We start from the raw sequence: 26285 nt of genomic DNA, 5'->3' as shown, positions 1-26285 counted from the left end.
CCACAATGGACGCAGGTGTTCCAGAAGGCTGACAGGCTGACTTCTGTCCAAAGGCCAGAGCTGCTCGGGATTGGGGAACGTTTGGCCAAGGGTGAGAAGCAGGAGCAGAGGCAGAGACCCAGCGTAGGACGAGCGGTTCCTTCCTCACCCTGGAGCCCAGGGTGCAGGTCTGGCACGCACCTTGTCTCTGAACTTGCAGTGAGTCGATGGAAAGGAATTCTCAGGATTACAGCAGGCTCTGCCAGCGGCACTGTATGCATGTGGACCTCAGAGTTCCAGGACAAGAAAATCACATGTTGTGGTGGCTGAAGTATTTGGGCACTTGGGATGCAGGGACTGTCAGGAAAGAACCTCCCCCCACAATGGTGGGACTGGGCCAACACCTGAGCAGGAAGTGGCAGGAGGACTGTGGGATTGGGGTTGGAATTCCATGACTCACTCGCTCAGCCTGGGCTTCCTTGTCTTTAAAAATGTGAGATTAACACCCACCGCAAGGGTGTTTGTGATGATTAAATGAGGCAGTCCTTGTGTAAGCACTCACCATTGCGCCTGGTCCAAAATTGGATCGTGATGAATGCTAGTGTCTTTTCTTTCTTTTCCTTTTCTTTTTTTTTTTTTTTCTTTTCCTTTCTTTCTTCTTCTTTTTTCTTTTTCTGGGACAAGGTTTCACTCCTGTTTCTTAGGCTGGAGTGCAATGGCGCGACCTCAGCTCACTGCAGTCTCTACCTCCTGGGCTCAAGTGATTCTCCTGTTTTAACCTCCCACATAGCTGGGACTACAAGTCCACGCCACCACGCCTGGTTATGTATTTTTGTAGACTGTAGAGGCAGGGTCTCACTGTGTTGCTTTGGCTGGTCTTGAACTCCTGGGCTCAAGTGATCATCCGTCTCGACCTCCCGAAGTGCTGGGATTACAGGTGTAAGCCACTGTGCCTGGTCCCGCTAGTGTGTTTTCTGTCCATCTATCCCCTCACCCACCCACCCACTTATCCATCCATCCACTCACCCATTTGTCCATCCATCCACCCGCCCACCCATCTACTGACTCATAAATTCATCCATCCATCCATGCATCTACCCATTCACCCACCCACCTACCCACCTACCCATTCACCCACCCATCCATCCAGCCATCCACCTATCCATCCATTATTCCACCCATTCACCCACCCACCTACCCATCTACCGACCTATCCATCCATTTACTGACTCACCCATCCATTCATCCATCCACCCATCCATCCACCCACCCATCAACCCATCCATCCATCCATTCATCCACCCACCCACCCATCCATCCATCCATCCACCCACACACCCACCCACCCACCCACCCATCCATCCATCCATCCATCCATCCCCTCATCCCAGAAAAAAGAAGATCCAAATCACAGGAGACTTACTAGCACTCTAGTAATACTGGCACACATACTCAAAACACTTCAGCAGAAACTGGTTTCCACAAGCAGTGCTTGGGACCCAGTTCTTTTCTCTTTTCTTTTCTTTTCTCTCTTTCTCTCTTTAGACAGAGTCTTACTCTGTCACCCAGGCTGGAGTGCAGTAGTGCAATCTTGGCTCACTGCAACCTCCACGTCTCATGTTCAAGTGATTCTGCTGCCTCAGCCTCCTGAGTATCTGGGATTATAGGCGCACGCCACCATGCCCGGCTAATTTTTGTATTTTTAGTAGAGACGGGGTTTCACCATGTTGGCCAGGCTGGTCTGGAACTCCTGACCTCATGATCTGCCCACCTCGGCCTCCCAAAGTACTGGGATTACAGGCGTGAGCCACTGTGCCCGGCCCAAAATGTTTTCTTAAATGTGTTCTGTGCCTGGGCTTGGATTATCAACACGTTGAATGGCAAGTCTGATCACCATAATTTTGAAGTGGTGATGGCTGTAAATTTCAAGGTGTCTGTGACAACAGTATTTGATGTGGTCATTTCATGGGTGTTGCATGTGAGGTCACATTCATACCCGAAGGAAACATGAAATTTTCAGTCAAGGGCAATAAAAAAAAAAGAGGTAATTTCCCCCCCATCCCAGTTCATGGATTCTCTGAATTTTGATTTCTGATTTTTGTCCACAGACCCCAGGTTAAGAAGTGGCTCTCAACCAGCATTTAAAATTAAATAAAAATAAAAGTAGAGAAGAGAAAAAACGTCTGTGTGTATTTCATGCAGAAAGATGAAACTGGGTTGGGAAATCTTTGCCTAGGTCTGGTGTTCAGTGGCCAGACTTTGCAGCTTGGTCACCTCAAGGTGGACCTCCAACTCTACCTCTAACGGCTGTGTGGGACAAGTCACTTTGCTCTCAGTTCCTCTGTTTCCTCATTTTGCAAATGAGGATAATTGAAGTCCTGTCCTTCAATTGTTGTGGGTGGGGACTTTGTGTGGAGCCCCTGAAATAGGACCTGGCCCTTCCCGTGATCACTGACTGGCTGTTGCATTAGATGATCACTGGGCGTTTGGCTGTTGCATTAGATGATCGCTGGGTGTTTGGCTGTTGCATTAGATGATTACTGGGTGTTTGGCTGTTGCATTAGATGACCGCTGGGTGTTTGGCTGTTGCATTAGATGATCGCTGGGTGTTTGGCTGTTGCATTAGATGATCGCTGGGTGTTTGGCTGTTGCCTTAGATAATCACTTGTCTGTTTGGCTGTTGCATTAGATGATCACTGGGTGTTTGGCTGTTGCATTAGATGATCGCTGGGTGTTTGTTTGGCTGTTGCATTAGATGATCACTGGGTGTTTGGCTGTTGCATTAGATGATCGCTGGGTGTTTGGCTGTTGCCTTAGATAATCACTTGTCTGGCTGTTGCCTTAGATGATCGCTGGGTGTTTGGCTGTTGCATTAGATGATCACTTGTCTGTTTGGCTGTTGCATTAGATGATTGCTGGGTGTTTGGCTGTTGCATTAGATGATCACTTGTCTGTTTGGCTGTTGCATTAGATGATCACTGGGCGTTTGGCTGTTGCATTAGATGATCGCTGGGTGTTTGGCTGTTGCATTAGATGATCGCTGGGTGTTTGTCTGTTGCATTAGATGATCGCTGGGTGTTTGGCTGTTGCATTAGATGATCACTGGGTGTTTGGCTGTTGCATTAGATGATCGCTGGGTGTTTGGCTGTTGCATTAGACGATCGCTGGGTGCTTGGCTGTTGCATTACATGTGTTGCTTCCTGTGTCTCAAGTAGGATCAATTTCTCTCTGTGGATCATGGTCCCAAAGGACTGAAAACCCCGTCCCTGGAGGCCCCTGGAGCTCTGATCTTGGCAAGTGCCCATGTGGGCTTGGAGGCTTGGGAAGGGGACATGAAGAATGGGCCAGGTCCAGGGCTTGTACTGATTTCCTGTTGCTACTGTGACAAATTACCCCATCCATCTGCATCTCCTGCCTTTGCTCATGTTGAGCCCTCAACCTGTAATGCCCTCCTCCCCTTGTCTCCACTTGGCCAATTGTCCTTCATTCTTTAAGACTTAGCTCAGACATTGCCTCCTCTAGGAAGACTTCCCTGAAGCACATCCCTCTCACCTCACCTCTGGGCAGGTGCCTACACACAATGACCTGCATGTGTCCCCATCCATGCAGATGGCAAAGTGAACTGCCACTATCTGCCTCTGCACCAGCCCCCACCACAGTGTATACGCACTCAGCTGAAACCTGGCCTCTTCTTTATACCCCCAGTGCCAGGGGAGCCTGGTGAGGACACGGCCTTGGCAAATGTTTGCTGAGTGAATGGATGAGTGAGTGGCTTCCCTGAGGCCCCTTGAGCACTCAGAGAATCCCGGGACTGAGTGGCCAGCAGAGGCCCGCTGGGTGGGCCTGGGGTGAGGGACAGTGGGGAGTGGCGGCCTTGAAGCCTGACTCTTCAAAGATTGTGGGACTGGCACAGAGATCCACAGCACCTCTGAGGGGGTGGTGCTGCTCTCTTTCTGTCCTCGGCAGAGTCACCTTTGCCCTACCCCTCATCTCAGTTCACTGGGCTGCAGCACTAGGGACTTTGTCTCCAAGGAGCAGGGAAGGCTTTGGTTGTACCCCAGATCCAAGGACCAATCCTGGATGCACTGATTCTGCAGAAGCTTTATTTATTGGTGGATTCAGATTCAGCGTCCCGACTCAGTTACTCCAGTACCATCAGCCACCACCACCCAGATGGCCTCAGCTCGGATGGCCCCATACCCCACCCTAGCGACCCACGGGTGAGTTTGTTGAGTATGTGAGATTAACTGGTGGCTCAGTGGTCAGCTCCTCTAGTGGATAATTCCATTCAAAGCCAATGCTCTTGATGCCAAGGAGTTGATACTGGCCATAGATGCCCACCAGCACCTGCCCCTCTTGGCTGGGGTAGGCAGAGGAGATCTGGCCATCAAGCTTCCCAAAATAGAAATAGCGGTCCTTGCTGGTGTACATGAGCATACCCCGGAGGAAAGCTTGGAAGGCGACAAAGACTTTTGTGATGTATTCGCCTGGCTGCAGGGTGACTTCCTGGGTATTCCCACCTAAGGCTCCCAGTTTCACGTCCCAGGAGTCTCCAAGTTTCACCTGGACACTGGGAGAGAGGCAAAGCTTTGGACGTCCAGATCTGGGATGGCCCAGCACATCCCGAGTCCTCAGCGCCCCCATCCTCCTTCCCAGGATGCAGAGAGTCCAGCACCATCAGACTTTGGGTCCCTGAAACAGACTCACTGGTCACCAACCCTGATTCTACCACTTTTGGGCCCTGTGATCTTGAGCTCGTTACCCAGCCTCTCTGGACTCAGTTTCCCCGTCTGCAAAGTGGGTGTGACTTTTGGGAGGAGTCACTGAGATCCTGGTGAGGAGAGCTGCGTGCAGTGCCAGGTCTCCGTGACCCAGAAGGCACCAGCTGCCGTCACTGTGGCCCACATATGAGCTGCCTCTGGCCGAGCCTGGACCTCCCGAGCCTTAGTCACTCCAAGCAGAGCAGCTCACAGGCCGAGGGGCAGCTGACTTCCCACACTCGCCAGCGCTTCCCTGACGGGGCTCATCTTCACCCCTCCCTCACCCTGGTGCTCTCCCAGGATGCACCCCTCCGGCTCGCCCCGCCCACACTCTGTCTCCTCTGCTGTTGGGCTTCTCTCCCCTCTCCCAGGACCCCAGAACTTCTAAATGCAGGGCAAAAATCCATCCCAGACCTCCAGCAGAGACACCTCGATATTAAGGAAATGGCCCTGGATTTCTGCCTCTAACACTTCTGCGACTCATATTCAGTCAGTGGTCCACTCTGACCCTTACCTCCTGTCTTCTTTGACAGTAATCGGACAGACTTTCCCCTGACTTTCCTATCAGGCATGGGGACAGAGAGGCCATTTTTGGCTGAGTTGAGCTTGGGTTGAAGGGAGAAGGTAGGGAGGACGGTCTGACCATCTCCGCTCCAGCCAGGAAGCATCAGCGGGAGCCAGGAAGCATTGGCAGCAGCCAGGCATGTGTGGCAAAAGTGGCCACAGGTGCTTACCCCCTGCCCTGAGTTCCTGAAACTGTGGGATGGGAGGGGACATGGCGCTGGGGCCATAACCATAGCCCTACTCACCTTTTCACCAGGAGAAGACCTACAGACACCCGCAGCCCTGTGATTTCATGGTCGTAGTCTTCAGTGGTGCTGAAATACTTGCCTCCTCCAGGGCCATACATCTCTGAAGAAAAGAGAGACCCAAAGGGAAGAAAATCCCCACACGGTGATATGGGGGTGAACTCTGCCAGAACAGGGGACCCCGCCCCTCCAGGCAGACAGGATGGTTCTGTGACCAGAGTTATTCTGGGACAAGGGCCAGGTGAGTCCCTGGCTCTCCTGGAGGGAGGCAGGGGAGATTGAGGGCAGACCCCGCTGACTTACTCCCTGCCCAGGTGGGGCCCCCCAGGAGGGCAAGCGTGAGCAGCAGCAGCATGGCCTCTGGCTGGTGCATCCCAGGGCTCTGTGGGAAGAAGAGAGGCCTCCTGACTTCAAAGCAAGGGCCAGTGTGACCTTGCCAGGCCCCACCCATGGAGCCAAGCACCTTACCTCGCCTGTGACTGGGCGTCTGGTTGTGCCGGGCACCCTCCACATCACCTTTATACTCTCCTGGGCCCCCTGGGCCCCCATCCAGAAGGAAGGAGCGAGGGGCCACCAGGGGAACAGGAAGGAGCTGGCCGTGGGGCTCTTCTGGGGGAAGGCCCAGGGCCGGCCTTGGGGAGGCTCCCGGATGTGCAGTATTTGCTCTCTTGGCTCTGCAGCCTACATAAACAAAGCTGAGAACAGTGACAGGCATTTCACAGTTATCTCTGGGATCTCTCCAGTCAGCAATGGCACTGACTTGAATGGCAGAGGTGGGGAGAGGCTGGCTTATCCAGCTCAGCCTGATGGCTTCCACCTGAGGGTGGCGGGTCAAGGGTCCACAGAAGCTCCGCGGGGCCCACTCCTGCCGTGGGCGACCTGGAGTCAGGGCCTCCTTCAGACTCAGGCAGCACCTGGTGCCTGGCAGGCTTCCTGGGCCCCAGGCCGAGCTCGACGCGGGCCCTGAGAGAGCCTGAATGGACCGCCCAGCCCTGTGTGTCCTGGGCCCTGTGCAGCAGGTGCACCAGGCACCGGCCCTCAAGGCACTGCCCTTAGAGGCTGCCCGGGTCTCTCCTCTGTGCGGTATCTGGGTGAAGCAGGTATGAGCCAGTGTTCAGGGACTCAGAGGCCATGGGAGGGAAGGACACCAAAGGTGCAGTCCATGCCACGATGGGAGGCAGAGGGCCTGGGGAGGGCGACCCCCCAGGCCAGTCCTTCCGAGGTGTCGGCCCTCATCTGGGCGGGAACTGGCGCTTCTCCAGGGCTCGGTCCCCGGGGGCCCTGCTGGTTTTCTGTCTCACTCCTTTCCCCCTCAGCCCCTCTTGTCAGGGAGGCCTGTGCAGGCAGATGCCTGTGGGCAGAACGCCATCACCCTCAGACGCCAGCTGAGAAAAGCTCGTGTTCGGAGATGTCTCATCCCAAGGACCCTGAAGGACCCAGGGCATTGGGAAGGAACTGGAGTCTGCAGAAGAGTTGGGGTGTCGGATAAGGATCAGGGGAGAAGAGATAAAGGCCGTCGGATGCCCAAGTGAGGCGGGAACTAGGGGACAGATTGCAGCTCAAGCGCAGTTCCATGCGTGTCCTCAGGACACCTCTTGTGTGTGTTCCAGGGACTGAAACTCCTCAGGGCCTGTGACCGCTGGGAACAGCCACAGGGCTGTGATCACCAACACAGGATCCAGGGCTTCCTGACGTAGCGGGGCTGGGATCTGCGGGCACTTGCTTCACCTCTCTGGGCCTCTGTTCTGTGGATAACAACAGAACCTCCCCCTGAGGGTGCTGTGAGGGCCTCCCTGGAGGGGAGGCCCCCAGGGCTGGTTGCCCTGAGCCTTAGACTTTATGCCTTGGGGGAGAGTGTACAACGCTAATTTTTGGAAAGAGCAAAAGCTGAGAAATCATGGGCGCATCCACCTGGAGATGCCGAGAGCCCGGGTGGTGGATCCCTGGCTGTGGAAAACTTGGGCGGAGAGGGTGGGGGACACTCCCACTGCACACCCATCCCCCAGGGAAACAGGCTGCAAGACCAGTGTGTGTGGACCCCACATGCTTCCCAGGAAGATGGGTGCAAAGAAGGGCTTTGTGCATGCACAGACTGGCTCTGGAAGTGCTGGCTCACCAGGAACGGGGACGCCGGTCTCATCGGGATGAGGGTGGGCAGGGGCTGCGGGAGGAGCAGGACTTTCACGACTTGAACCAGGTGCCTGCGCCAGGGGTGGCAAACTAGGGCCCAGCCAACCACCTCCTGTTTCTGCCTTGCCCATGAGCAAAGAATGCTTCCTACATGTTAATATTCTTAGGAAACATTCAAAAGAACGATGTCTTGTGGTCCATGAAAATTCTTTGAAATTCCCATGCTCCAGTTCATAAGTCAAGCGTCACTGGTCCACAGCCGCCGTGCGCTCATTGGCATGTGGCCTGTGGCTGTCTTCATGCTTGCACAGAAGCTCACACGGCTGTGACAGAGACCTGCAGCCCCTGAACCTAAAATTGTACCATCTGGCCCTTCACACAAAACGTCCACCCACCCCTGGTTGATACCTATTCCCAAAGAACCACCAAAGCCCTGTCCATGGTGCTGGATGGCAGAGTCAGGAAGGGGGCTCCCCGTGACACCCCAGCCCTGACGGGGCAGGAGCAGAGCAGCACATTAGCCTTGGCACCTGGCCCTTCTTCTGGCACCGGCACCATCTCCCTGGAGGGGCTGGTCAGGGCTGGGTTCCCACTGACTAGTGTTTCAAGGTGAGGCCCCAATTGCACCTCTCTGCACCCACTCAAGCGCTCCTCTGATTTCGGGGGAAGCAGAGCCCAGGCCAGGGGAGGGTCAGCGGAGCCCCTCTCAGGAGGAGCCTTCTTCAGGGAGGTGGAGGTGGAAAAGGCCAAGCCCTTGGCCAGCACAGCTGTCAGAGGCAGGAGCTCAGATGTGGCACAAAGGGGCTGTGTTCTTGCCCCAGCCCAGCCTGAGGGCGCCTTTCCATGTTTTGCTGGCAGTTCAGGGGCCTTCTTTCTAACTCCAGGCTGGCAGGGTTTGATGCCCAGACGGAAAGTCGTCTGAGCCAGGACTCCAGAAGCACCAGCTGGGGTTGGGGGGACTTGGAGGAAGAGAGTGCACACTGGAGGGGATGTTCAGATGGCGCGAACACGGGGATCACACGTACTTGTTCACACATGTGCACTTGAAGATGGATGCACACACATGCACCCAGACACACACACCGGCCCAGCCTCTCCTGCACTCGGGGGGCATGCACACACGAGGACACTCCTCCTCACCTGCATGCCTGACCTGGGGAAGAAGCCCACCTGGTGGGAGGCACCCCCCTCCCACCCTCCATCTGCCATGGCCCAAGTGCTGGCCCCGAGCCCGTGCTCAGGGAGACTCAACACAGGCCCTTTGTCCCTTGGGATCAGGGCTCCCAAGAGAGGGATTTACTGAGCATTTATTTCCTGCCCGGGGCACGCCCCAGTCCTCATTCTGCCAGGAGAAGGGAACAATGAGGCCTTCTCCTGCCTGCAGAGGTGGCCCCGGGCCGGCTGGCCCTTGTGTGTCAGGAGTCGGGTTAGGGCCACAAGTCCCTGTCCTCCCTGCCCTCCAGGTGTGGGGCTTGGGAAGACCCCTCTGTGGCTCTGCAGCCTGAGGCACAGCAGACAAGAGGGTCTCCATCTGCACCCACTCAGTTGGCGGGGCCTTCCTGTGGCCTGGGGGCCAGGCTGAGCCTCTGTGGGAAGCCCCCAGCCTCACTGGAGGCAGGAACACGAGTCCCTGGCTTGGATATCTGGGTAGGACTGTCCTGACTGAGACTCTGAGCAAAGTCAGGAGCTGTTTCCTCCCAGGGCCTTGGCGGCTCCCTGGGACTCAGGAACCAGAAGGAAGGTCCTGCTGGCTGGGGGAGGGGCAGGATCAGAAGCCCAGGGGCCTCTGCCCCAATCCCACCAGGCCGAAGCTGGGCTGTGCCCGTGGACTTGCCCTTGAGCGGCTGCTGCTGCGGAAAGAGGCCCTGAGGGAAGGCACCGCAGCCTTCTGCTCCTGAAACCACAGCTCCCGCATGCCCGCGGCACACTCACTGAGTTCCCGTTGGTGCCACGCCTGTGCTAAGCATTTTTTTTTTTTTTAGAGACGAGGTCTGTCTCTGTTGCCCAGGCTGGAGTGCAAGTGGCTCGATCTCGGCTCACTGCAACCTCCACCTCCCGGGTTCAAGCAATTCCCCTGCCTCAGCCTCCCGAGTAGCTGGGATTACAGGCACCCACCACCACGCCTGGCTAATTTTTGTATTTTTAGTAGAGACGGGGTTTCATCATATTGGCCAGGCCGGTCTCAAACTCCTGACCTTGGGATCTGCCTGCCTGCCTCGGCCTCCCAAAGTGCTGGGATTACAGGCATAAGCCACAGCGCCCAGCCTCCACTAAGCATTTTATCTGCACTTTCCCCAGAGAAACTCAATACTTGTATTGGAAAACCAGGACACATAGCCATACATTTTGCCTAATCTTTCATGTAATTAACCTTCTACTAGAGCAAGTGTTGAAAAGAGAATACACTATTCCCAAGTTTCAAGTTGAGGGAGGCGGGATTCCCGGGTTCTGGTTTCTCCAGCCTACCCTGGTACGTGTGTTGCTCCTTGGCGTCTGGGTCAGCTCAGGCTGCTGTAACACAAATCCCACGCCGTGGACGGCTGGTAGATGATAGAGGTTTGTTTCTCACAGCTCTGGAGGCTGGAAGTCCAGGATCAAGGTGCTGAGCGATGCGGCTGCTGGTGAGGGCTCCTTCCTGGCGAGCAGACTCCCATCTTCTCACTGTGTCCCCTTATCTGGGGAGGGGCGAAGAGGAGAGCCCTGGTCTCCTTTTCTTATAAGGGCCTTAACCCATCACGGGAGGTCCTGTGCTCTTGACCTCATCTAACCCTAATTACTTTCAAAGGTCCCACTTCTTGACACATATGCTTAGAGCTTCCACATATGTACTTTGGGGAGACAAAGACAGCCACAGCACCTGGTTAGCATCCCCCTGACTCTCTCCTGAGGCAGGCACCTGCTTAGAACCTGGGGCTCGCCCCACTCTCCTGACCTCCTCTCCTGGGGGCCAGGAAGTGCCCCACGGGGGCCGACCCTGTCCACCTCCGTGGCTGTGCTCCAGCTGACTTGCTCGGGCCCTGTCCTGTGAATGGAGGAAGGATGTTGGGCTCAGCCTTCGCACCTGCCCCGGTAGATTCTGTGATAAGGGACCTGAGCGGCCTGGCCCGGCGCCGCACTCCGACCCTGTTCCTGACTGCACCTCCCGCAGCCACTCCCAGCCTCGGTTTCTCTATCAGTAGATAAGCCTCTAGCACACCCCAGCAGCTGAGGCTGTTGGGAGGGAGGAGCGAGACAATGTGTGCGGCCGCCAGCCGTCTGCTGGGGGGAAACGAGTCCGTCTTATTAAGGTGATACGGTTTGGCTGTGTCCCCGCCCAAATCTCATCTTAAATTGTAGTTCCCATCATTCCCACATGTTGTGGGAGGGACCTGGTGGGAGGTAATTGAGTCGTGGGCAGTGAGTTACCCCTATGCTGCTGTTCTCGTGATAGAGAGTGAATTCTCACGAGATCTGATGGTTTTATACAGAGATTTTCCCCCTTTTGCTTGGCACTTCTCCTTGCTGCCACCATGTGAAGAAGGATGTGTTTGCTTCCCTTTCTGCCCTAATAGTAAGTTTCCTGAGGCCTCCCCAGCCACGCTGAACTGTGAGTCAATTAAACCTCTTTCCTTTCTAAAATACCCAATCTCAGGTATGTCTTTATTAGCAGCGTGAGAATGGACTAATACACGAGGACCGGCCCGGACGAGGCCCTCGATGGTGTCAGGCACTGGAACAGCCTCAGACTGGTTTGAGTCAGTTGCTCATCTTCTTCCCAAGAGTGGTTGAGTCCTCCCTGGGAGGCCGCAGAGGGAGTAGCCCTGTGGGGGGCGTCGCTGGTCCGGGAGGCCAGTTCCTGACTGCAGCCCCCACAGCAAGCCATGTGGAGGGCCTGGAATTTTCCAGACTCGAGGATGGACGGTCCAGATGGACCAAGATGGCAGAAGCTGAGGATGGGCCCTGGGGAGCTGTCCTCCAAGGACAAAGTCAACAGACATTTCCCCTACATTTACCACCCAAATTCAGACATACTGGAGAGTAAAAGGTGACAGCGACACCCGCGCAATCCCTGCCTCTCCAGTCCTCAGCATTCTCCGGTGTGGGTGTCACTGCATTTGTCCATGTCCCGGACCCTCCGTCCACTCATTGGTTCATCTTCTTTCCTCAGACATCAGGTGCAGACCTCAGTTCACTTACCCTCAGGGACTTCCACATGCGTATCATTAACTAGACTGTTGGGGGGTTGGGCTTTTCCCAGTTTGAAGCACAATTTGCATACAACGAAATCACACATCTCGAAGTGTATATTCACAGGTTTAAAAAATATTTATGTATTCCGGACCACCTGGCTGGGCTGGGGCATCTGGCAGGAGGTCTGGGGCTAACTGCCCACGTGAGACCAGCCTGGACAACAAAGTGAGAACTTGTCTCTACAAAAAATAACTTTAAACAACTTAGCTGGTGGTGGTAGTGTGGGCCTGTAGACCCAGCTACTCAGAAGACTGAGGTGGAAGGAGCCCAGGACTTCAAAGTTGCAGTGAGCTAGGATCACGTCACTGCACTGGCTCCAGTCTAGGTGCCAAAGCGAGACCCTATGTCTTAAAAAAACAAAAACAAACAAACAAACAAACGAAAAGCAAACAAAAAACTAGGCCAGGTATGGTGGTTCACGCCTGTAATCCTAGCACTTTGGGAGGCCGAGGCGGGTGGATCGAGAGGTCAGGAGTTTGAGACCAGCCTGGCCAACATAGTGAAACCCCGTCTCTACTAAAAATTACAAAAGTAGCTAGGCATGGTGGCACTCCCAGCTACTCAGGAGGCTGAGGCAGGATAATTGCTTGAACCAGGGAGGCGGAGGTTGCAGTGAGCTGAGATCGTGCCATTGCACTCCAGCCTGGGTGACAGGGTGAGACTCTGTCTCAAAAAAAAAAAAAAAAAGGATGACAGGCAAACTGGCTGAAAGCTATTGTAGCCATTACGTAGCATTTCATGACTGGGTTGAAATAAAGCAGAAAACAGGGCCAACTCTATAAAAGGGACCACTAGTACAATCTGAACAAGTTGTGTTAGCGATATCGCCGAAGTTACCCACTAGGTGGAGTGAAGCATGTTTTTGGGTCCAGTTCTGTTAAGTTACCCAAAGCAGTACTGGCTGTAAAATTTTAACTACACATTATCCTGTCAAGGGAGAAAGGTGCGCATTAAGAGAGGTAAGTGGACCACCATGATACAGAATCTCGTTTTGATGGTCTTGGGAAAAGCTGCAGTATGAAGCCGGCAATTTTGCAGTTAAAATGTCTCTGATTATGGCCTTGGATGGTTGGTGAACTCTGTGCGGTCCACACATCAGGCACAATACTTGTCCCTTGATATTTATGTTAAGTTGTTTTGTTTTAGCTCGCAGGGCATTTATGAAAGAGCAGCTTCCAGTTTTAATAATTCCGTAGGAGAAAACTGGATTGGAGGAACTTAGAATTTAGGGTCCAATATAGTCTACAGGTAGATGATAAAACTGATCTATAAACAATTTAAATATGACATTCCAAAGCCTTCATAATGTTACAGGATCTCTGGGGTGTTGTTTTTCTGGCTGGAAATCCGTGGCTGTTGGCGCCTTGGCCCGAGTTTTGCCTGTTTCCACTGAGGAAAAGGAATCATCTCGTATGTCCACTGTCCAGAATCTCCACTCTTCCACCCCTTTGCTGATTTAAGTAAGAGTGATGACCTGCTCCCTGCAGGCACTGAGGAATACATCCATGCGAGAATTTAACAGAGAAATGACAGGAAAACCCTTAGTACTGTCTAAGCGATCACTAAGGATTACAATAAAAAGCAACTAGTGAAGGCATTTAAGAGGAAATTTACCTGCAATGGGATGGTAATTGAGCATCCAGAATATGGAGAAGTCATTCAGCTACAGGGTGACCAGCGCAAGAACATATGCCAGTTCCTTGTAGAGGTGGGGCTGGCTAAGGACTATCAGCTGATGGTTCAAGGGTTTTAACTACTTGTGGCTCACTGAAACTTAAGTGAGGATTTCCCTGTAATGAGTAGAATTTCCCTTCTTTCCCTTGTTACACGTTTTAAAACCTCACAGTTTGTCTAATGTAACCATTTGGGGTCTGCTTTTAACTTGAACGAGTGTAATTCCTTCATGCAATAAACTGCAAAAATAAAAATAAAAAAATAAAAACATGGCTAAGGGAGGACCATGATTTTCGAACATGGAGCCAGCTGGAGTCCCACAAAGGGAACCATTATTGCCTACTCTCTGGGTGCTCAGAGCCTCACCTCGGGGCTGCCCCAGCTCTGAGGCATCCCGTGCCCCAGAACTATTCTCAACATGGTGGGGGGAGTGGTCAAGAGAGAAACGCCCACCCTGGTGTCCTTGTCCTCAGTGGGCCAACGCTGAGGCCCCCACAGGATTGCACCCCAGTTGCCTAGAATGGTACCCTCTATGTTTGTGTAAGCTCATTGGCGTTCCTTCCTTCCCTGCCTCGGTTTCCCCATTTCCTGCAATCCCCTCCCAGATAAACTACCTGCACCCATGTCCTGGTCCTAGGTCAGCCTTGGGGGAACCATAGTAAGATCAGGATGTCTGGCGTTTCTGTGCTGGATCCTTGTGGGGTGAGGGATGTCAGGATTGTTTCCTCCAATGCACACACCCCCACTCCAGGCTTCCCAGCTCCTGGCACCCTGGAACTACTCCTGTTCCATTGCTGAGCATGATGTGCGTCTATAATTTCAGCTACTCAGGAGGGTGAGGCGGGAGGATCGAGACCACCCTAGGCGTTCAAGACCAGCCTGGGCAACACACAATTCTCTTTCTGATCGAAATAACCAGATGGTTCTATGGTGCAGAACAGATGTGGGTGTGAGCCAGGGGCACAGACAGGCTGTCTGCACAAGAGAGAATGAGCTGTCCATGAAGCCACCGCTTTTGAAGAATGCCCTGCAAGGCATCAACTGGAACGTGTTTATTACCAAACAAGACAGAAGAGAACCAGGGCCTGACTTGGCAGTGGCCCCAGGCTGCATGGGCTCAGGTAGGCTCAGACCGGCCCCAGGAGTGGGAGAGCCCAGAGAAGAGGGAAAAAGAGTAGCGGCCAGGAGGGGTCTGGCTGGGACATGCCACTCTGGGCCATCAGCTTCTGGATCCACTCAAAGTGGTGGCTGATATTGGCGTAGACACCGGGCCGATTGGGCCGACCACAGCCCACTCCCCAGCTCACGACTCCAATCTGATACCACAGTCCATTCTTGTTACAGGCCAAGGGTCCACCTGAGTCACCCTGGGGAGCAGCGGGGCTGAGGTCAGCCTGGGGCAGAGTGAGTGGGGCAGGGGAGGGGCTGAGAGTGGGAAGGGCTATGGGGCTGGGTAGACTGGGTGCACATCCTCCTCCTCCCCCTGGCAGCAGCCAAGCCTCCGTTTCTGCATCTGCAGAGTGGGGCAACGGTCTCCACCTCCCGGGGTTGGCATGAGGATCAAATAAGGCACAGGGACACAGGATGCTTTCCTGGGCTGGGAGTGGTGGCAGGGACACTCACGAAGCAGGCATCCTTCCCGCCTTGGGCATTGCCGGCACAAACCATGTCTCCAAAGATGTCCTTGCGGAAACTGTACTTGAGGAAGAGGTGGTTGCACATAGAGTTGTTTATGATGGCGACCTGAACTTCCTGGAGGGTGTGGGGAGATGGCAGTGCTGTGCGGACGATAGTGGGAAGGAGAGAGACAGCAACCTGAGGCCCCTCTATGGAGGGATGGCATAGGCTGCGGGGGTGGGGGCCCTGGGGCACCCACTGTGCCTGGCAGGTTCATCTCCATTACCCCCAGCTCCAACCCAGACCCCAGCACAACAGAGGCCCTCAGCAGCATCACAGAAGGCCCTGGGGAGGGACAGGCTGTCAGAGCTCCCCCAGCTGCACTTTCCCTATCTGTAGAATGGCAACAATGGCCCTGCCTGCACCCATGGAGAGATTCCTCAGCCAAAAGGAGCCGAGGGAGGGGCGAAGGCAGATGAGACGGTGTTCAGATGAGCATCCAAAGCCAGACCTGGGGGAGGGGCAGCCTGGCTGCAGCCCTGGCCTCAGTAGCAGCTGGGCGCTTTCCAGGCCTGGACACAAGCTTGTTGCAGCACTCTTAGGGACCCCCAGCACCCCTGGGAGGCAGCAGTCATCAGGACCTACTCCCAGATAAGGAGAGTCAGGGGGATATTGCTCCGCTGACCCCCGGCAAGGCACTGGGGAAGTCTCAGAGCCTGACAGGAACCCACACCTGTCCAGTTCCTGCCTCAGAGTGCCAGCCAGCACCTTGTCCTGCAGAGGATGACAAAAGACAATGAGACCCAACCTGCAGGCAGCGCTTCCCGTCAGCGGGGCCTCTCCTAAGCCCTCGGGACTAACAACCTGGGAACTAGCCTCTGATGTGGCACCATCATTCCCCTATTTCACAGGGGAGGAAACTGAGGCACTGTAAGATGAACAGCTTTGCCCAAGGCCTCCCAGCCCGCGCAGGGCACAGCAAAGGTGCACACCAGGCAGGGGGCTCCAGAAGTGCCTGCCCCCTGCCTCCCCGGCACTGTGAGTTGAGGCACAGCCTGGGGTTGGTGTGACCTGTCTACCCTGGGCTGGGGAGAGAGGGTGGCAGAGGCAGCCTGGCCGTGCCCCTGGCTCATATCCACTCGTGTTTGCAGCAAGGGTCCTTCTCAGGGAAGGCAAAGGATCCCTCCTCCAGAGGGAGGCGGCTCCAGTGCTGAGTTCCCCACTCCCGCTTCCAACTGCCGGGGTGTGACTTGGGGACATCCCTTACCCTCTCTAAGGCAAGGGGCCCTGACTTCTCCATTTACTAGTTCTTGGCAATTTCCATAACCCTCTCAGTTTTCTCATCTGTAAGATGGGTATAAAAACGTTACCAACTTCATTCCTAGGTGAGCTCCAGCAGGAGGAGAGGCCGCGCCTGGCTCACTGCTGGGCCCCCATGGCTAGAACAGTGCCAGGCACACAGCGTGTGCTCAAGGAACCACGTTTGTTATTGTTACTAATGTTGTGGGATGACGCAGGGACGGGCCAGACAGGGGAGCAGAGGGAAGGGATTCCTGATACAGGGAACACGCCCAGTCTGGGGCTGCCGGGGCTCCTCCGGATGCTGGGCCCACTTCTTTCAGGGCATGTGTGTTGGGGGACACGCAGGTGCCAGGGCAGGCCCACCAGAGGAACCCCCAGAGGGGTTTCTGTGGGAGCTGCGGTTGAGCATGGCTTGGAAGTTTCTGGGGAGAGGAATGGGCTCAGTGCTGCAGGAGAATCGGCCAGAGCTAGGGTGGGTGTGGGAGGCATGGAGAGGCAGCCCAGAAGCCTGATGCCTGGGGCATTGGTGAGCACTGGGGGAGGTGGAAAGATGCAGGAATAAATCCAAGTATGAGGTTTATGTCGCCAAGCCCTCCAGAACCCCTCCACCACCGCACCACCCACAGGCTTGCGCCAAACTGGCCTCCCTCTCACACTCTCCTTCTGGCCCCCACAGCCCCTGGAAGGGAGACAACTGGGTGTTTGGTCCCTGCCCTGGCAGGTGAGGAGAGACTGCAAGCAAGCGGGGCATAGCCTGCACCCCCAGACCAAGCAGGGGGCTATTGTGCCTATGCAGGGGAACAGGTGAACAAAGACAGTTCCTCCCTGACCCGCCTGTCCCCAGCCTCACCCTCATCCTCTTTGATGTACCCCCAGCCAGTCACCCAGCAGTCTGTCCGGTTCTCAAACTCAAATGTGGAGGCCTGGAGACAGATGGGCTGGATGTGTTTAGTGTAGGCGACAGGTGCAGACAGCTTCACCAAGGCAATGTCATAGGGTGAATTCCCCAGGTAGCGAGGGCTCAGATAGATATTCGACACGAAGTAACGGGTGTAGTAGGCCTGCAGGCTCCAGAAGGATGGCATGGAAGTCAGCTGGCCAAACTGGACCATCCACCCGGAGGGATCACTAAGGTCACTATAGCTGGCAGAAGAGAAGAGAGCAGTCAGGGGCCCTGGACGGAGGGCTGGCTACCTGAGCACAACTGGGGTCCAGTCCAGGAGGGGAGACTGTGGTGTTGCTGCTACTTGCTAACACCCAGGGTCCCCTGCAGAAATGAAGGAGCCCAGACAGACCACAACCAAAGTCCTAGGACCTGCTCCTGCAGCAGGAGGGTGGGGTCTTGTCACCTCCCAGAGCTGTCCCAAGGAGCCTTGCATTGAGCCAAGGCCTCCAGGGGCACCCCCATGCAGCCCAAGGAGGAATGGGCAGATGCACCACGCCAATGTGGGATTGGCAGGATGGAGTCCACACAGCGGCCCGGGGGTGCTGGCCTTGGCTCAGTGCCCCACACTGTACCGCACCGTCCACCAGGAGGGGGGATGAGGGTGGGATGGTCAGTGGTGAACTTTGGGTTGAAAGAAAAAGGGAGAGAATACCCAAAAGTGTGTGTAAATGTTCTGGAAGAACATTCTGGAATAACCTGAACAGGGTTCCCTCCAGGAGACCCAAAGGGAACTGGAGTGGGTGTAACCGGCTGCAGCACAGCCTGGGGCTCAGGAGAACACCAGGCCGCATCCACGCACAACATTCACGCCCAAGTCTGGCATCAGACCATAGGTAAAGTTCGGTGGCACTCCCCCCAGCCCTGTTCCTGCCCGTCCCCGCACCCCTCCGTTCGCACCCCCACTCACGTTTCAAAGCAGTGCGCCGCCGTGAGTGCCCAGCGGTGGCTGAGCAGGCTCGCTCCGCATACGTGGGAATCCCACAGGCGCAGGCTCCCCTGCCACGGCCAACGCCCGAGTTCGGCGTCCTCTCCACCCACGATGCGCGACGTGATGACCCGTTGGCCGCATGGTCCTCGGATGGTCAGAGGAACTGCTGAGCCGCGGGAGGCAGCCCCCCAAGCCCGACCTCTCCCTTTCTCCCCTTCAACCCAGTCCGGGAAAGCACGTTTTTGTCCACCCAGGGTCCCCTCGCGTGTGTGCAGCAGGAAGTAGGTGACACTGGAGATCCTCCCACGTGCTCTGCAGGGCCCGCCCATCCCCCTCCAGCGCCCGTTAGTGACTTTCCACGCCAACAGTGTTCTCGATCCCGGGGGCGGGGGCGAGAGAGCAGTAAAGGCCCCCCCTACCCCCTCACCGCCCCCCGTCCACCTCGGCCCAACGGCCCTGGCAGGAATCGCGCGTCCTGGGCGCCCTACCTGATAACGGCGCCGCCTCCTGCGACTCTGCGGGAGACAAGAAGTGACTCCCCGCGGCCTCCACCTCCCGTCCTCCCCACCGCACCCGCGCCTCCCCGTCCCGCCAGCAGCGCCCCGAGCTCACCCGGCTTCCTGAGTCCAGCCCGAGCCAGCAGCAGCGCCAGCAGCAGCGCCCCGCGCGCGCCCATGGCCTCCTCTCCCGCGGCCTGACGCCCCCTCTGCCTCCTCTCGCGCCGGGCCCGGGGCGCCCCCTGGGGGCGGGGCGGGGTGGGAGCTCTGCCCTCTACTCCCAGCTTCACCCTCCTGGGCCCAAGGGCTGTTTGGGGCCTCTCATGCCTGGCAGCGCCCTGGCTTTCAGCTCCTAGGGGCGGGTCTTCAACCACACTTCTTGATGTGGCCCAGACCCGGTGGACCCCACAGTCCCTTTCTTGTCTGCAGCCCAGGGGTCCTGGCTGCCCTCTTGGTGCCCCCGTCCTCCACCTACAACCTCCTCCAGCACCAAGGGCCTGGCCCTGAGCCAGGAGTCCCCTTAAAGCCTGGGGACCCCCTGAAGGCCGGGTGGGGCCTAGAGGCATGGCTGCTCCTTCATGGGACTTTCTTGGGAAAACAGTGGTCCTCGGCCCGTTCCACCCAGAATGGGGATCTCCCCAAGTCTCTGCCCAGGCTGTCCCCACTGCGGGCTCCCACTGGGCTCTCTTCACTTCTCTGGGACAATTTTTTTTTTTTTTTTTTTTTTTTGAGATGGAGTTTCGCTCTTGTCGCCCAGGCTGGAGTGCATTGGCGTGATCCCAGCTCACTGCAACCTCCACCTCCCGGGTTCAAGCAATTCTCCTGCCTCAGCCTCCCAAGTAGCTGGGGTTACAGGCGCGTGCCAGCACACCTGGCTCATTTTTGTATTTTTAGTACAGACGGGGTTTCGCCATGTTAACCAGGCTGGTCTCCAACTCCTGACCTCAGGTAATCCACCCACCTCAGCCTCTCAAAGTGCTGGGATTACAGGCATGAGCCACCGCGCCCAGCTGCAATTCCACTTCTGAGTATACACCCAAAAGAACTGAAAGGAAGGTCTTCAAGAGATATTTGTTTTTGGTTTTTTGGGGGGGTTTAGTTTTGTTTGTTTTTGAGACGGAGTCTTGCTCTATCGCTCAGGCTGGAGTGCAGTGGTGCGATCTTGGCTCACTGCAACATCTGCCTCCTGGGTTCAAGTGATTCTCCTGTCTCAGCCTCCAGAGTAGCTGGGATTAGAGGCACCTGCCACCATGCTTAGCTAATTTTTGTATTTTTAGTAGAGATGGGGTTTCGCCATGTTGGCCAGGCTGGTCTTGAACTTCTGACCTCAGGTGATCTGCCCTCTGCGGCCTCCCAAAGTGCCAGGGTGAAGGTGTGAGCCACCCCGCCCAGCCTTCAAGAGATATTTGCATACCCATGTTCATAGCAGGATTATTCACAGTAGCTGACATGAAAGCAACCCAAGAATCCATTGACCACTGAACAGATCAGTGAAAATGGGAATGTACAACCAGAACCCGGGAATCCCGCCTCCCTCAACTTGAAACTTGGGAATAGCGTATTCTACTTTCAACACTTGCACTAATGGAAGGTTACTTACATGAAAGATTAGGCAAAATGTGTGGTTAGGCGTTCTGGTTTTCCAATAAAAGTATTAAGTTTCTTTGGGGAAAGTACAGATACAATGCTTAGCACAGAGCGTGGTACCAACGGGAACTCAATGAGGGCGCAGCGGGCGTGTAGGAGCTTCGGGTTTCAGGAGCACAAGGCTGCGGTGCCTCCCTCAGGGCCTCCTTCCCCAGCAGCAGCTGCTCAAGGACAAGTCACATGCACAGCCTGGCCTTGGCCTGCTGGGGTTGGGGCAAAGGTCCCTGGGCTTCTGATCCTGCCCCTCTCCCAGCCAGCAGGACGTTCCCTCTGGTTCCTGAGTCTCAGGGATCCGCTGAGGCCCCTAGGAGGTGTCAGCTCCTGGTTTTGCCCAGGGTCTCAGTCAGGCCAGTCCTACCCGGAGATCTGAGCCAGGGACTCAGGTTCTTGCCTCCAGTGAGGCTGGGGGCTTCCCGCAGAGGCCAAGCCTGGCCCGGGGGCTGCAGGGAGGCCCCGGCTGCTGCATGGGCTGCAGATGGAGACTCTCTTGTCTGCTGTGCCTCAGGCTGCAGTGCCACAGAGGGGTCTTCCCAAGCCCCACACCTGGAGGGCAGGGAGGACAGGGACTTGTGGCCCTAACCCGACTCCTGACACATAAGGGCCAGCCGGCCCGGAGCCACCTCTGCGGGCAGGAGAAGGCCTCATTGTTCCCTTCTCCTGGCAGAATGAGGACTGGGGCGTGCCCCGGGCAGGAAATAAATGCTCAGTAAATCCCTCTCTTGGGAGCCCTGATCCCAAGGGACAAAGGGCCTGTGTTGAGTCTCCCTGAGCATGGGCTCGGGGCCAGCACTTGGGCCATGGCAGATGGAGGGTGGGAGGGGGCTGCCTCCCACCAGGTGGGCTTCTTCCCCAGGTCAGGCATGCAGGTGAGGAGGAGTGTCCTCGTGTGTGCATGCCCCCTGCGTGCAGGAGAGGCTGGGCGGGTGTGTGTGTCTGGGTGTATGTGTGTGCATGCATCTTCAAGTGCACGTGTGTGAACGAGCATGTGTGATCCCCGTTCTCGTGCCGTCTGAACATCCCCTCCAGTGTGCATTTGGGTGAGTCCTGGCACCCCTCTGGCCAGGCTGCTAACTATCCCTTCCACCAAGTCCCCTCAACCTCAGCTGGTGCTTCTGGAGTCCTGGCCCAAGTGACTCTCCTTCTGGGCGCCAAACCCTGTCAGCCTGGAGTTAGAAAGAAGGCCCCTGAACTGCCAGCAAAACATGGAAAGACAGGTCGGGTGCCGTGGCTCAAGCCTGTAATCCCAGCACTTTGGGAGGCCGAGGCGGATGGATCACAAGTTCAGGAGTTCGAGACCAGCCTGGCCAACATGGTGAAATCCTGTCTCTACTAAAAGTACAAAAAATAGCTGGGCATGGTGGTGGGCACCTGTAATCTCAGCTACTCTGGAGGCTGAGGCAGAAAAATCATTTGAACCTGGGAGGCAGAGGTTGCGGTGAGCCGAGATCGCACCATTGCACTCCAGCCTGGGTGAGAGGGCGAGAGTCCATGTGAAAACAAAACAAAACAAAACAAAACAAAACATGGAAAGGTGCCCTTAGGCTGGGCTAGCGCGAGAACACAGCCCGCTTTGTGGCACCTCCAAGCTCCTGCCTCTGAGAGCTGTGCTGGCCAAGGGCTTGGCCTCTTCCACCTCCACCTCCCTGAAGGAGGCTCCTCCTGAAAGGGACTCTGCTGCCCACTCCCTGTGCCTGGCCCTTGCTGCCCCTGAAAGTCAGAGGAGTGCTGGACGGGTGGTACACAGGGGTGGGAGCTGGGTGGGTGGTGCGGAGGGGTGGGAGCAGAGGGGTGGGAGCTGGGCGGGTGGTGCAGAAGGGTGGGAGCAGAGGTACAGTGGGGGCCTCACCTTGGCACATCAGTCAGTGGGAGCCCAGCTCTGACCAGCCCCTCCAGGGAGACGGTGCAGGCGTCACAACCAGAGCCAGGTGCCAAAACTAAAGTGAGGCTCTGCTCCCGCCCTATCAGTCTCTGGCAACTTCTGTCTTGCTTTCTGTCCCTACGCTTTTGGCTGCTCTAAGTACTTCATATGTGTGAAATCATACGGGGTTCGTTTTTTGTGACTGGCTTATTTCACTGAGCACAGTGTCTTCATGGCTCATCCATATCGCTGTACGTGTCACAATTTCCTTCCTTTTTCTTTTTTTCTTTATTTTATTTTATTTTGTTGTATTTTTTGAGACAGGGTCTCCCTCTATTGGTCAGGCTGGAGGGCAGTGGTGAGATCTTGGCTCTCTGCAGCCTCAGCATCCCAGGCTCAATGTGATCCTCTTACCTCATCCTCCCAAGTAGCTGGGACCCCAGGTGCAGGCCACCACACCCAGCTACGTTTTTATTTTTATTTTATTTTATTTTATTTTATTTTTGAGACTAAGTCTCACTGTTGCCCGGGCTAATGTGCAGTGGGGCGATCTCGGCTCGCTGCAGCCTCTGCCTCCCGAGTTCAAGTGATTCTCCTGCCTCAGCCTCCTGAGTAGCTAGGACTATAGGCGTGTGCCACCACGTCCAGCTAATTTTTGTATTTTTAGTAGAGATGGGGTTTCACTATGTTGGCCAAGCTGGTCTCGAACTCCTGACCTTGTGATCTGCCCACCTCGGCCTCCCAAAGTGCTGGGATTACAGGCATGAGCCACCGCGCCCGGCCCATTTTTATTTTAAATTTTTTGTAGAGCAAAATGTTATCCAGGCTGGTCTTGAACTCCTGGCCTCCAGCGATCCTTCTGCCCTGGTCTCTCAAAGTGCTGGAATTACAGGTGCGGGCCACCCGTCCATGGGCCCCCTAGTTCTCTTGTCCTCCTCCCCCTCACTAAGACAGCCAGAACAATGAATAAACAATATTTGTTTTTGTTTTTGTTTTTGAGACAGAGTTGTGCTCTTTTTGCCCAGGCTGGAGTGCAATGGCGTGATCTCAACTCACTGCAACCTCCGCCTCCCGGGTTCAAGCAATTCTCCTGCCTCAGCCTCCCAAGTAGCTGGGATTACAGGCACCTGCCACCATGCCTTTTTTTTTTTTTTTTTTTTTTTTTTTTTGGTATTTTTAGTAGAGACAGAGTTTCACCAGGTTGGCCAGGATGGTCTCGATCTCTTGACCTCATGAACTGCCCGCCTTGGCCTCCCAAAGTGCTGGGATTACAGGTGTGAGCCACCGCGCCTGGCCAACAATTAACTTTTAATGAAAATAACTGAGGAAGAGCACCAGAGTGCTCTAGAGGAGTAACAGAAACCTGGTGAGCGGAGAAACTCAGGATGGCCGCATGAAGAACAGAAGGAAACACTGGGCCTGCACCCCAGTCCTCAACCAGGATCAGCTGGGAATGAGGCAAGGAGGTAAGCAGGGGATCCCAGGAGCCCCACCAGCACCTTGGACACCTATAGCCCTCACCACTGGCGTCCCCTGTCCTCACAGGCACTAAGCCCAGGCAAGGGGGCTAACTGAGGCCGCACAGCTGAGCTCCCTGCAGAGGAGCCCACAGTGAGCCCATTTCCTGTGGTCACGTGGCTACCGCACTGCGCCAGCGGTGAATTGGAACTACAGTCAGAGCATATCTTGCCCTGGGATTGAGTAGCCACAGTTGCCCTTTATCCCTGAGACTAATCCACCACTGAACAACCTCAGCCTGGTGGCTTCACACCCCTAAACTGAGCCGTGAGCAGCGGTCACACCCTTGCTCCTGGGGCCAAGCAGTGGTGGAGGTGCTCCACCTAACCTTCCCCCTTCTCCGCTCAGGCCAGAGCTGAAGCCACAACCTGCCTCCCGGGAAAACAGCACCTTGGCTGCTCAGAGCCGAAGTTGGAGAAGCGTGCTGCATTCCAGGAAATGGTGCCAGGGCTACCCAGAATAGTCACATTCCCCAGGACTAAGCTAAAGCAGCCCACTTCCCCCAAGAGATCATTGCCCTGGCTGAGCTGAGCAGCTGTGAATCCGGGGGTTGACCTGATGTAGTAGCTCGCATCCCAGGGAAACATTGGCTCAGCAGTGGCTGAGCTGAGACACCGTGCTGTGGGCCAGCTCCAGCTGAGACACCGCCCTATGGGCCAGCTCCGGCACCTTGCCTCCCTGGAGCCGGATTAGCCTCCTAGAGATAGAGCTGCGGAGACAGCCCTCCCCCTGGAAAGTGCAGTCTCCCTGCGCTGCTCCCTGCCTTCCCCTCGAATGTGCTGTTTCCTGCCACCTCCCTCCCCAACAGGACTGAAATGACAGCTGTGCTCTGCCACTCTGCCAGTGTATCTGGCTTCATGAAGTCTGGGATACTGCCAAGCCCTACCTTCTCGGGGTTCAGAGTCACTACTGCATGGAGCCTCAGCCCTTGAACCCTGAGTTACGCTGAGCCCCTGAACTGTGAGTTACACTGAGCCCCTGAACCGTGAGTTATGCTGAGCCCCTGAACCGTGAGTTACGCTGAGCCCCTGAACCCTGAGTTACGCTGAGCCCCTGAATCCTGAGTTACGCTGAGCCCCTGAACCCTGAGTTATACTGAGCCCTATTGGCTCAGGCCCCGGAGTGGCAGCCATATCCTGATCCCCAGGTTTAAACCTGAAGAGCACCACATCTTCCCCAGAGTTGGGTCATTGCTCTGCCCCCCACAGTAGAGTCACAGCTACAACCCACCCCCCTGGGCCTGACCTGCTAGAGAGTGCGTCAGAAGTACAGATTCTGGCTTTGTGGGCAACGCACATTCAACCCTGCCACAGAGAGTAAGCCTGCACCCAATGACCCAGGCCTTGCCTCAATTTGTAAGCCAGGCCCTGAGCCTAGGACCCCAGCCCCACAGCCACTCCAAGCACCTGCAAACAAAAGCCAGTGCCACTGCATTGTCTTGTGGGCCATATCAAGCTTGACAATAAAAGGTCCCCTTTGGCTGCATGTCCCCATTGTGGGGAAAATAAGAAAAGGAGGATCCCAAAAGCCCTTGACATCAAGGACATTAACAATCACTGCCACAAATCTGTACAGCCTGGGCCTCGAGGCACCCACAGTTATTGCTGATGCTCAACACAGCTGAAGAGCTGCACCGAGACCATATCACTGCACCCATCTGGAAACACAGCCACCACACCCTTTCCAACCAGCACACTAAGACCCAACTGCAGGTAAAAGTCTATCTCTATGAAAGCCACTCTAGAAACTTTGGAAGAGGCGATTGTTCCACCAGGTGTACAGACATCGGTGCAAGGACACAAGAAACATGAAGCAGCAAGAAAATCTGGCATCAAAGGAACATAATTGTCTAGTAACAGAGCCCAGTGGAAAAGGAAATCAGTGAACTGTCAGAAATAAATTCAAAATAATGATCTTAAGAAAACTAAATGAGGCTGGGCCTGGTGGCTTACGGCTGTACTTTGGGAGGCCGGGGTGGGGGTGGATCACCTGAGGTCGGGAGTTCAAGACCAGCCTGACCAACATGGTGAAACCCCATCTCTACTAAATACAAAAAATTAGCCAGGCGTGGTGGCACATGCCTGTAATCCCAGCTACTCAGGAGGCTGAGGCAGGAGAATCGCTTGAACCCGGGAGGCGGAGGTTGCGGTGAGCCAAGATCATGCCATTGCACTGCAGCCTGGGCAACAAGAGTGAAACTCCATCTCAAGAAAGAAAAGAAAAGAAAGCTAAATGAGATAAAAGAAAATGCAGACAGGCAATTCAACAAAATCAGGAAAACATATATTAATGAGAAATTCAACAAACAGATAAAAAACCATAACAAAGGAACAAGACAGAAAATCCTGCAGCTGAGAAATTCAATTCGTGAAGTAAAAAAGTATAATAGC

General features: G+C 55.3%; 3 protein-coding genes and 1 pseudogene across 5 annotated transcripts in view; 1 reads left to right on the top strand and 3 right to left on the bottom strand.

Annotated features, from left to right (window-relative positions):
- Positions 1–26285, bottom strand: part of LOC117976336 (nuclear pore complex-interacting protein family member A5-like) — an 82472-nt gene that overhangs the window by 30117 nt on the left and 26070 nt on the right. The window lies entirely within an intron of this gene.
- Positions 1382–6809, bottom strand: ZG16B (zymogen granule protein 16B). The gene is made up of 4 exons (XM_003804391.5): positions 6017–6809; positions 5852–5930; positions 5549–5651; positions 1382–4549 (listed from the first exon to the last, which is right to left on the bottom strand). The coding sequence occupies exons 1-4, from the start codon at positions 6095–6097 to the stop codon at positions 4186–4188; spliced, it is 627 nt and encodes a 208-aa protein (XP_003804439.1). The 5' UTR covers positions 6098–6809; the 3' UTR covers positions 1382–4185.
- LOC106634384 (eukaryotic translation initiation factor 1-like) lies at positions 13321–14541 on the top strand (annotated as a pseudogene).
- PRSS21 (serine protease 21) lies at positions 14596–20114 on the bottom strand. 2 transcript variants are annotated; one of them, XM_008959414.5, is made up of 6 exons: positions 18988–20114; positions 18864–18890; positions 18355–18520; positions 17352–17644; positions 15206–15360; positions 14596–14949 (listed from the first exon to the last, which is right to left on the bottom strand). In XM_008959414.5, the coding sequence occupies exons 1-6, from the start codon at positions 19436–19438 to the stop codon at positions 14710–14712; spliced, it is 1332 nt and encodes a 443-aa protein (XP_008957662.4). In that variant the 5' UTR covers positions 19439–20114; the 3' UTR covers positions 14596–14709. The 2 variants fall into 2 exon arrangements, with proteins under 2 accessions (XP_008957662.4, XP_008957667.4); XM_008959419.5 differs by having other exon boundaries at positions 17352–17638.

This window comes from Pan paniscus, chromosome 18 (genome assembly GCF_029289425.2).
Source record: "Pan paniscus chromosome 18, NHGRI_mPanPan1-v2.0_pri, whole genome shotgun sequence".
NCBI lineage: Eukaryota > Metazoa > Chordata > Mammalia > Primates > Hominidae > Pan > Pan paniscus.
The sequence above is the reverse complement of the archived record's forward strand: the minus strand, read 5'-3'. Positions and strand labels throughout refer to the sequence as shown.